Source organism: Bombyx mori, chromosome 28 (genome assembly GCF_030269925.1).
Source record: "Bombyx mori chromosome 28, ASM3026992v2".
In the NCBI taxonomy this organism is placed as follows: Eukaryota; Metazoa; Arthropoda; class Insecta; order Lepidoptera; family Bombycidae; genus Bombyx; species Bombyx mori.
Genome location: NC_085134.1, coordinates 7,285,070 through 7,296,885, shown reverse-complemented (window position 1 = coordinate 7,296,885; position 11,816 = coordinate 7,285,070). Strand labels below are relative to the sequence as shown.

The 11,816-nt window shown below is 37.4% G+C and overlaps 1 protein-coding gene across 7 annotated transcripts in view; it reads left to right on the top strand.

Moving 5' to 3' along the window:
- Window positions 1-11,816, top strand: part of LOC101737188 (protein MTSS 2) — a 181,854-nt gene that overhangs the window by 151,307 nt on the left and 18,731 nt on the right. For 5 of the 7 annotated variants that reach the window (XM_038021148.2, XM_038021146.2, XM_038021147.2 and 2 more), the window contains 5 exons: window positions 5,248-5,365; window positions 7,830-8,021; window positions 9,114-9,220; window positions 10,391-10,487; window positions 10,966-11,289. In XM_038021148.2, the coding sequence (XP_037877076.1) occupies window positions 5,248-5,365; window positions 7,830-8,021; window positions 9,114-9,220; window positions 10,391-10,487; window positions 10,966-11,289 (838 nt within the window). The remainder of the gene's footprint in view (window positions 1-5,247; window positions 5,366-7,829; window positions 8,022-9,113; window positions 9,221-10,390; window positions 10,488-10,965; window positions 11,290-11,816) is intronic. The other 2 variants (XM_062676814.1, XM_038021149.2) reach the window with 1 other exon arrangement.

Here is an 11,816-nt window from a genome sequence, read left to right as displayed (position 1 = left end):
CATCATTTTGTTCGATTTAATAATATTGAACATAAATGATCAAATCCATTCGGTCGTGGTACACGCACACACATATTAGTAATAAAAACAATAAGAAGGCAACAGTAATCACATCACAAGCCATTGTTCCGTTTTGTATAATGTAAGTGTATGTAATACATGAGATCGGCAACAATAATTATTATCTCATACACATGTTAATTGTTTTAAAATTGGGTTCACATGCCATGTAGTAAATTGTGCCGAATTTCCATTGAACGATGCAGTTAAGTCTAAAATACGTCAGCAAAAATGCATGCAGTTAGCTGTTTTCGTTTTTATTGCTTAGATGGGTGGACGAGCTAATAGCCCACCTGGTGTTAAGTGGTTACCGGAGTCTAAGACATTTACAACGTAAATGCCGCCACCTGCCTTGAGATATGGGTTCTAAGATCTCAGTATAGTTACAACGGCTGCCCCACCCTTCAAACAGAAACGCGTTACTGCTTCACGGCAGAAATAGGCGGGGTGGTGGTACCTACCCGCGCGAACTCACAAGAGGTCCTTACACCAGTAAATTTGATGATAGCACGCTTCACGTGGACCGGTCAACTATAAAATAATGCAACAATACAATAGAATCTTTAATAGTGCCGTTTTTTTTTGGGCGCAATGTGGTTTTTGTCTGGTGGGGGCGATGTCGAACCTTACCCCCTTCAGTGATAGTAAACAGTCGACGTGGCCCAAAACACGTCATTTCGGATCCTCCCGATCCACTAACGGTGCTTTTAGGTACCTCAAGCACCAGTCATCGTTCTTGTCGAACCCGTCGCTTGCGACGAAGGGCTCGGCGAGTAAATTAACCCATAGACACAGCCCACTGAGTTCTCTTCACTCGCCGGATCTTCTCAGTGGGTCCGGTGGTAGACTCTGCGAAGCACTGCTCTTGTTAGGGTTAGTGTTAGCAATGTCGTCAGGTTTGATCTCCGCGAGCTTGCTTACTTGTTATGGTTACGCTGAAATGGCCTTTCAAGGCCATCAGCTTAGGTAGGAAAATAATAAATAATAGTTTAAAAAAACGAACAAAATACGCCTTTAAAAAAAATCCAACTAAAAATTGTAAATTTTTTTATAAATTCAATTAAAAATAGTGTAAGAAAAAATGATTTTATTGTAAAAGAAAGCGTGGGGTGCTTTTCAGGATATTATCAAAATAACCCTTCTACTCATATCTGTTCAATTAATATTTATAACTACTGATACCAAGCCAATTGTCCTTAATAAGTATACCAAATTTCGAGTTAATCCGACGTTTTGAAGGGGATCAAAATCATGTTCAAAGATTCCGTTACAAACGTACATACGTCTGAAGCTAATAAAAGCGTATTAAAAACCACTGATATGAAAGTAATTTATCATAGCTAAAGGTTTAGTATCTCTGAATTCCAGACCACTGTTATGAAAGTAATTTATCATAGCTAAAGGTTTAGTATCTCTGAATTCCAGACCACTGTTATGAAAGTAATTTATCATAGCTAAAGGTTTAGTATCTCTGAATTCCAGACCACTGTTATGAAAGTAATTTATCATAGCTAAAAGTTTAGTATCTCTGAATTCCAGACCACTGTTATGAAAGTAATTTATCATAGCTAAAGGTTTAGTATCTCTGAATTCCAGACCACTGTTATGAAAGTAATTTATCATAGCTAAAGGTTTAGTATCTCTGAATTCCAGACCACTGTTATGAAAATAATTTATCATAGCTAAAGGTTTAGTATCTCTGAATTCCAGACCACTGTTATGAAAGTAATTTATCATAGCTAAAGGTTTAGTATCTCTGAATTCCAGACCACTGTTATGAAAGTAATTTATCATAGCTAAAAGTTTAGTATCTCTGAATTCCAGACCACTGTTATGAAAGTAATTTATCATAGCTAAAGGTTTAGTATCTCTGAATTCCAGACCACTGTTATGAAAATAATTTATCATAGCTAAAGGTTTAGTATCTCTGAATTCCAGACCACTGTTATGAAAGTAATTTATCATAGCTAAAGGTTTAGTATCTCTGAATTCCAGACCACTGTTATGAAAGTAATTTATCATAGCTAAAAGTTTAGTATCTCTGAATTCCAGACCACTGTTATGAAAGTAATTTATCATAGCTAAAGGTTTAGTATCTCTGAATTCCAGACCACTGTTATGAAAATAATTTATCATAGCTAAAGGTTTAGTATCTCTGAATTCCAGACCACTGTTATGAAAGTAATTTATCATAGCTAAAGGTTTAGTATCTCTGAATTCCAGACCACTGTTATGAAAGTAATTTATCATAGCTAAAGGTTTAGTATCTCTGAATTCCAGACCACTGTTATGAAAATAATTTATCATAGCTAAAGGTTTAGTATCTCTGAATTCCAGACCACTGTTATGAAAGTAATTTATCATAGCTAAAGGTTTAGTATCTCTGAATTCCAGACCACTGTTATGAAAGTAATTTATCATAGCTAAAAGTTTAGTATCTCTGAATTCCAGACCACTGTTATGAAAGTAATTTATCATAGCTAAAGGTTTAGTATCTCTGAATTCCAGACCACTGTTATGAAAATAATTTATCATAGCTAAAGGTTTAGTATCTCTGAATTCCAGACCACTGTTATGAAAGTAATTTATCATAGCTAAAGGTTTAGTATCTCTGAATTCCAGACCACTGTTATGAAAGTAATTTATCATAGCTAAAGGTTTAGTATCTCTGAATTCCAGACCACTGTTATGAAAGTAATTTATCATAGCTAAAAGTTTAGTATCTCTGAATTCCAGACCACTGTTATGAAAGTAATTTATCATAGCTAAAGGTTTAGTATCTCTGAATTCCAGACCACTGTTATGAAAATAATTTATCATAGCTAAAGGTTTAGTATCTCTGAATTCCAGACCACTGTTATGAAAGTAATTTATCATAGCTAAAGGTTTAGTATCTCTGAATTCCAGACCACTGTTATGAAAGTAATTTATCATAGCTAAAGGTTTAGTATCTCTGAATTCCAGACCACTGTTATGAAAATAATTTATCATAGCTAAAGGTTTAGTATCTCTGAATTCCAGACCACTGTTATGAAAGTAATTTATCATAGCTAAAGGTTTAGTATCTCTGAATTCCAGACCACTGTTATGAAAGTAATTTATCATAGCTAAAAGTTTAGTATCTCTGAATTCCAGACCACTGTTATGAAAGTAATTTATCATAGCAAAAGGTTTAGTATCTCTGAATTCCAGACCACTGTTATGAAAATAATTTATCATAGCTAAAGGTTTAGTATCTCTGAATTCCAGACCACTGTTATGAAAGTAATTTATCATAGCTAAAGGTTTAGTATCTCTGAATTCCAGACCACTGTTATGAAAGTAATTTATCATAGCTAAAGGTTTAGTATCTCTGAATTCCAGACCACTGTTATGAAAGTAATTTATCATAGCTAAAAGTTTAGTATCTCTGAATTCCAGACCACTGTTATGAAAGTAATTTATCATAGCTAAAGGTTTAGTATCTCTGAATTCCAGACCACTGTTATGAAAATAATTTATCATAGCTAAAGGTTTAGTATCTCTGAATTCCAGACCACTGTTATGAAAGTAATTTATCATAGCTAAAGGTTTAGTATCTCTGAATTCCAGACCACTGTTATGAAAGTAATTTATCATAGCTAAAGGTTTAGTATCTCTGAATTCCAGACCACTGTTATGAAAGTAATTTATCATAGCTAAAAGTTTAGTATCTCTGAATTCCAGACCACTGTTATGAAAGTAATTTATCATAGCTAAAGGTTTAGTATCTCTGAATTCCAGACCACTGTTATGAAAGTAATTTATCATAGCTAAAGGTTTAGTATCTCTGAATTCCAGACCACTGTTATGAAAATAATTTATCATAGCTAAAGGTTTAGTATCTCTGAATTCCAGACCACTGTTATGAAAGTAATTTATCATAGCTAAAGGTTTAGTATCTCTGAATTCCAGACCACTGTTATGAAAGTAATTTATCATAGCTAAAAGTTTAGTATCTCTGAATTCCAGACCACTGTTATGAAAGTAATTTATCATAGCTAAAGGTTTAGTATCTCTGAATTCCAGACCACTGTTATGAAAATAATTTATCATAGCTAAAGGTTTAGTATCTCTGAATTCCAGACCACTGTTATGAAAGTAATTTATCATAGCTAAAGGTTTAGTATCTCTGAATTCCAGACCACTGTTATGAAAGTAATTTATCATAGCTAAAAGTTTAGTATCTCTGAATTCCAGACCACTGTTATGAAAGTAATTTATCATAGCTAAAGGTTTAGTATCTCTGAATTCCAGACCACTGTTATGAAAATAATTTATCATAGCTAAAGGTTTAGTATCTCTGAATTCCAGACCACTGTTATGAAAGTAATTTATCATAGCTAAAGGTTTAGTATCTCTGAATTCCAGACCACTGTTATGAAAGTAATTTATCATAGCTAAAAGTTTAGTATCTCTGAATTCCAGACCACTGTTATGAAAGTAATTTATCATAGCTAAAGGTTTAGTATCTCTGAATTCCAGACCACTGTTATGAAAATAATTTATCATAGCTAAAGGTTTAGTATCTCTGAATTCCAGACCACTGTTATGAAAGTAATTTATCATAGCTAAAGATTTAGTATCTCTGAATTCCAGACCACTGTTATGAAAGTAATTTATCATAGCTAAAGGTTTAGTATCTCTGAATTCCAGACCACTGTTATGAAAGTAATTTATCATAGCTAAAAGTTTAGTATCTCTGAATTCCAGACCACTGTTATGAAAGTAATTTATCATAGCTAAAGGTTTAGTATCTCTGAATTCCAGACCACTGTTATGAAAATAATTTATCATAGCTAAAGGTTTAGTATCTCTGAATTCCAGACCACTGTTATGAAAATAATTTATCATAGCTAAAGGTTTAGTATCTCTGAATTCCAGACCACTGTTATGAAAGTAATTTATCATAGCTAAAGGTTTAGTATCTCTGAATTCCAGACCACTGTTATGAAAGTAATTTATCATAGCTAAAAGTTTAGTATCTCTGAATTCCAGACCACTGTTATGAAAGTAATTTATCATAGCTAAAGGTTTAGTATCTCTGAATTCCAGACCACTGTTATGAAAGTAATTTATCATAGCTAAAAGTTTAGTATCTCTGAATTCCAGACCACTGTTATGAAAGTAATTTATCATAGCTAAAGGTTTAGTATCTCTGAATTCCAGGTGTGTTCAGAGAGCAGTGCTAGCGAATCGTCTTTAGAGTCGTCAAGCGGCTACGGAAGTCAAGGAGCCTTCGCTGCCGAAGACCTCACAATTCAGCATCAAGTCCAGCACGCAGACGGTAAGGACTCTATATGTATTGAAAACAAAGTTGATTTTTGAATGAACAGTCCTGTCTTGTTTTCCAATGTAGATTTCTAAGTAGTGTTTTTCAATATCGAGCTTTAATACCTAAGCAATAAAAGCGTTTAAGTTGTTTACACGTATTTGTCCATCTTCGATTTTCTAGTTTTTATTAGACATGTTTGTTTTGAACGAACGCCGCCTTGAAGTTTGTTAAAATCAACGTAACAGGAAAAACTTTGTTTTCATTCAGTATTACCGTGAACTTGTAGGGATTTTATGAATAAAATAATACGCGATATTAGCTTAGAATTGACACGGGATTTTTGTAGAACAATCATTTGACAAGGATGTAAACGTTTCAATTGACGTATTTATTTATTTATTTATTATTATTTATTTATTAGACACAAAATAAACATTACAAGTTACACAATAATAAACAAGTAAAAAATCTGTGCGCACGATTAATCAAGGTAAATAAATGTGCTAAGTACACAATGTTCCTAATGTGGATCCTGTAGGATAAAATATATATATCGGCGCAACGCCAGGGATGGCTAAGCGGTAGTTTCCGTCATCACTCGTATTTGGTTGAACTCAGTTTATAAAAAGTCAATAAAACCTTTTGAATAATAATTATTGAAACTCAACACACACAACTTTCACAATGACAACAACGTCTTAATATTACTAAAAGTCGTTAACCACGACATATAATATATACATAACGAGAACTAATCTAACTTATAATGTTATGAAATTAATTCTACTCAGAATAAACACCAAACAATTACACTGCTTAATCTACTATTAACATGGAGAATGCCCTTGAGTTTCTCGCCGGATCTTCTCCGTGGGTCGCGTTTCCGATCCGGTGGTAGATTCTACGAAGCACGGCTCTTGTTAGGGCCAGTGTTAGCAACACACCCGGTTTGGGCCGATATAGCCTCACAAGGCTATCACATAGGCAGGAAAAAAAAGCCCCTGCACATTTTATTTTATTATAAGACTAATAGCGAAGGTCTTGCATTGTTTTCGTTTACAACCAACAAATAAGATATAATAATATATATATACACATATGTTTAAGTAATATCACCTTCACACTACACCTACCAAGCTTCATCTCTGCACTCCCATAAGGTAGACTGTTAGAGAATGCCTATGGCATTAAGTCCGCCTTTATGTTTTCTAGTATAAGAAGTTATAAATAAAATAAATAAATAAATAATACAAACAATAATAATACTTTGAAAGTACACATTGAAATTTACTTGTGTTCATAAAATGAACGAAATTCGACCCTAAACTACGTACACTAAAATGTAGATTCATTCAAGCAGTGTCATATATTCTCTTGATCTTTTCAAGAAAAAAGGGAAGGTTTGTTAATAATAAACTTTTTGACGGACTATGGGATTGGCTTACATCCAGCAGTGGAGAGATACAGGGTGATGATAATGATGAACCTTTTGGACCGGTTTTGTGATCGCTTGCAATAAATTCAACCGGTTATCCGACTTTAATGGTTGTCACTCAAGCAGCTATCCGTTTCATACTCAACATTCAGTCTTGTTACTTGAATAGCTTGCTTTATAATTTTAATAGACAGCGTATGACCCCCATGCTTTTTGTATTGTTTTCAAATTAACTAACCAATTTAGAAAAATGATTGTCAATCCATAGGGGATGCTGATACCCTTGTTTTTAGGTTCACTTTTGCTTGTTGAATGTTTTCGTTTTGTTTATTTTTTATAACATTGAATCAATTTCACGGTTTTTATATAATATATATTCACTGTTCAATTTATATGGATGAATTATCTCGTGTTCAATAATTTCGTAAAACTTAAGTGAAATGAGCGGTGTTTTTATACTTATACGTGCGTATTACGTGAGGAAACTTTCACTGATTATTTTAGAGAAAATTATAGAAATGTAAACAAAAGAAGGAAACTCCGTGAAGCAGTAATGCGCTTCGGTTTGAAGGGTGGGACAGCGTTTACAACTATACTGAGACCTTAGAACTTTTATCTCAAGGTGGGTGGCGCATTTACGTTGTAGATGTCTATGGGTTCCAGTAACCACTTAACATCAGGTGGGCTGTGAGCACGTCCACATGAGCTCACCTACACGTTAGGGCGAAGCTGAAATAGCCTCGATTTCGAAATAGTATTCGAAATGTGGGTAATAATAGAGCGAAATTAAACCAGTAAAAGTACTGTTTTTATTGTGGCCACGACTCGGTCAGCCACTGAAAGTACCGTATAGTCGAACCTGATTACTTTTTAAAACTTCACTTGTAAACTTTGAGTATTCCTTATTCGAAGCGTGTGGATTATGATGTCCCTTCTAATTGACTTTGAAACAGATATATAAACCGTGAAATTCTTTCAAAAGTTTGTTGTTTTTGTTTTTTTCGTTTACCCAAAGCTTTGCATAATTTTTCCGTTGCTCAGTCGATTCTGAGATCGTAACGCTGCGTCGCGCCACTGAAGCTTCCGTAGCGGCCGCGCGCGAGAGCTTTTCGATATCCCTCGGGAGTCTCGAGGAGGCGGTGAGGTCGCTCGACGCGGCCTGCGACTCTCCCCCCTTCGCCACCATCGGGAAGAAACCCGCCGTGCCCAAGCGGCGGCCCCTGTCAATGACAGGTCAGAAAACACCACCACCCCTAGACATGGTTAAACGGAAGATTTCTTAGTTCCGGAATGTGGTTCATTTTAATCAAATATCAATTAACACCTCTATTGCTCTGACGAAATCTATAATATTTATTGAAATTATTCAGTAATTATTAAGCAAATTAAAATTACTCGGAATCTTTCGTTTAACTGTCATCAATGCGATTTAAAAAAAAGAAAAAAAAAAACAGCATCTGGTAGAAGATCTCAGCAGAGGTTAACGGAATGCGGGTATGCAACAGTTACTAGTACATTACCGATTAGCGATGGTCGCGTTTATAAGTTTCGATCGGAGTGACAGCGTTGGATATCGAAATCAGACGCGCGCCGAGACACACGAAGAATGTATTTTGATGGTGATCAACAAAGTTCCAAGGTTTGTAGTTCTCTTAAAGGCAGCTGATTTAGATTTTTGTGTCTTTATCACGAATGATGCTGCATGAATATGTTTAGATGCTTTTTTTTTGCGGCCAAATTTACACGTGGTTTTTTTTCCGTTCCTTATATTCATTGTAAAGGGTTCAGTGTGCTTATTGCGACTTTTTTAGCTTCCTAAGGACGCTGTTCCAATTACATACAAATTTGAGTTAACTTTTACGCTATCGAGAACGTTAAAAAACTCACACTAAGCACACCGGTACAAAGGCCTCTGTAATGCAGAGTGCTTCCGATGTTGTCACTACATACGGTAGGTATAGCGATGTCTTTTTCAGTACCTACAGGACATTGCAAGACCTATGAAAATGCTATTTTTAATGGTGGTAGGACCTCCTGTGAGTCCGCACGGGTAGGTACCACCGTCCCGCCTATTTCTGCCGCGAAGCAGTAATGCGTTTCGGTTTGAAGGGTGGGGCAGCCGTTGTAACTATACTGAGACCTTAGAACGTATATCTCAAGGTGGGTGGCGCATTTACGTTGTAGATGTCTATCGGCTCCAGTAACCACTTAACACCAGGTGGGCTGTGAGCTCGTCCACCCATCTCACACCGATACCGACTCACAAGAGGTCCTACCACCAGTAAAATAAAAGCTTTAAATATGACTGGTGTTTCCGTCTCGCAGCGACGGTGTGGTCGAGGCGTGGTTCCTCCAGCTCGCTCGGGAAGCCGCCGCCCCCAGTGCGCCGGTCCTCCTCCATATCGCGACCTCAACGACCGGCCTATGGACAGGTGAGACTAACGTGACGTAGCGTGACGTGACAATTAAGTTTACTTCATTCAAATAGCCGAGATTTTTTTTAAGTGAAACTTCTTTAGAATCGTTGTGATTTCAAAGTCGATGAAACGAAAAAATAAGTCCATAGAGACACAAACACATAAACGTATAGGATTCAGCCGGCGAGAGAATGAGATAGAACATATTAGACGTTCTCAGTGTAGTGTTTTTTTTTAATACAGCGCCATCTGTGAGATTTTTTCATACTAACGTGTGTACGAGACCTCTTGTAGTGAATTTTTATTTAGGATTATACGTGAAGTTAAAATATCAATTCACAGAGGGCGCTACCTCATACTATAAAAGATGATTTACAATTATTTACTAATGAAATTTTTTTACATAATACTTAGACATTTAGGATAATTGTATTTTAATTTTTGAAGGTTTCACTTCTACCACGTGTGAATTGCACACATGTATTTTTTTTGTTATGATATTTTCCCAAAAATGTTCAACTTTAAATGGCTCTTAAAAGTTGCAAAAATGTCGTTTAAGCCAAACAGCCTTTCACCCCTCTGAGGAATTGTTCGAGATGATACCGGCATCTCGTTTTTACCATCGCACCGCCCGCAACCGGAGTAGAGTTCATCTATACTACCTGGAGCCACTGCGGTCATCCACAGTGCGTTTCCAGAGGTCTTTTTTGCCACGTACCATCCGGCTATGGAATGAGCTCCCCTCCACGGTGTTTCCCGAGCGCTATGACATGTCCTTCTTCAAACGAGGCTTGTGGAGAGTATTAAGCGGTAGGCAGCGGCTTGGCTCTGCCCCTGGCATTGCTGAAGTCCATGGGCGACGGTAACCACTCACCATCAGGTGGGCCGTATGCTCGTCTGCCTACAAGGGCAATAAAAAAAAAAAAAAAAAAAAAAAGAACTACGAAGTAAATATACAATCGTTTGCAAGAACTCTACTAAAACTACGCTAAATAGCTCAATGATGTTACAGTTTAATAACCCGTCGGTATGTATTCCAGACGTGCAATAACGCCTGGTCGTTGTTTTAATAATAATAATATCGTATTTTTAATTGACGTTGAATCTAATGGTTGAGAACCGCTGACCCAAGCCCTCGGGTTGTTGTGTGTGGATCAAAAGTGAAGTAACTGCTTGTGTTTCTAGACAAATACCCAGAGCCCCCCGATGGGGCCGACCGACGCCGACAACCTTCCGCCGCCACCGGCTTTCTTATTGCAACCTGACGGCGAAACTAATCATGGTAAGTTGTTTTTTTCGTATGAAAATTTTACGGCCTCCCAACGAGACCTTTAAGCCAAGCATATGTTCCTCTTACATTCTGTTATAATATGAAATAATATTATAATATGTAGGTTAGTGTATATTGTGAGTAATATTATTTCCTTACACTATAAGTTAGATTGTTATCGTGTTTTTTTGTTGTTGTATAGTTGTAAGGACCATGTACAAATTCAGCATAATTGTCTTGGTTTGTCCTGTGCACATAACTTTTGTTGCAAGGGAAATTTTGTTTTTTTTCCGATCCCACCCCTCCTGGCTGAGCCTTTGCTCGCCCAACTGTCCTGGGGAAACTGGAAAGGCCTTCGGGCCACCAGTAATTTTTCAATCATAAAAAAGGCAAATTTAAATATTCGTCATTGTTTTCTTGGCGATCGGACCCTGACGTTAAGGAGGTCGTCTTTAAGCTTACGTTGACGGAACCCCTCACATTCGTACAGCACAGCAACCCACCAACGTCGCGGAGACCGTGAAGCAACTGACCGAGTTGAAGCACACGCCTGCTTCTCCTGGTCTGGTGCGTCGTAGCGTCCAACAGCTAAACTCCACGACCTCGCCCGCCCAGACCGCGCTCTCCCTCAGCACGTTCCAGCAGGCCAAGACCGGCTTCTCATCGACGGTCAACGTCAGCAACACTGGGAACCTGAACCCAATCTACGGACAGACCGGCCACCGGATCATGACTTACGTGGAGAACTCAGCGCACGCGAGGAAGACAAGCATGTCCGGTTCCAACTCTGATATCTTCAAGGAAGCTAATATTGGTATGGTTTCATGTTGTTTTTTTATTGCTTAGATGGTTGGACGAGATCACAGCCCATAGACATCTGCAACGTAAATGCGCCACCCACCTTGAGATATAAGTTCTAAGGTCTCAAGTATAGTGTTTCTTTTTATTGCTCGAGCAGGCAGCCGAGCATACGGCCCACCTGATGGTAAGTGGTTACCGTCGCGCAAGAGGAAACGAATCTAAGCTTAAAGCGTCATTATGGTCGTTTTTCGACCAACAGACGAACATTTACCGGTGGTAGGACCTCTAGTGAGTCCGCGATAGATAGGTACCACTACTCTGCCTATTTCTGCCGTGGAGCAGTAATGCATTTCAGTTTGAAGGTTGCGGCAGCCGTTGTAATCAGTAGGCAGCGGCTTGGCTCTGCCACTGGCATTGCTGAAGTCCATGGGCGACGGTAACTACTGACCATCAAGTGGTCCGTATGCTCGTTTGCCTAAAAAGCAATAAAAAAAATCGGTTGTCTGTAAAGTCGGTTTACTGACGATAGTTGAACATGAC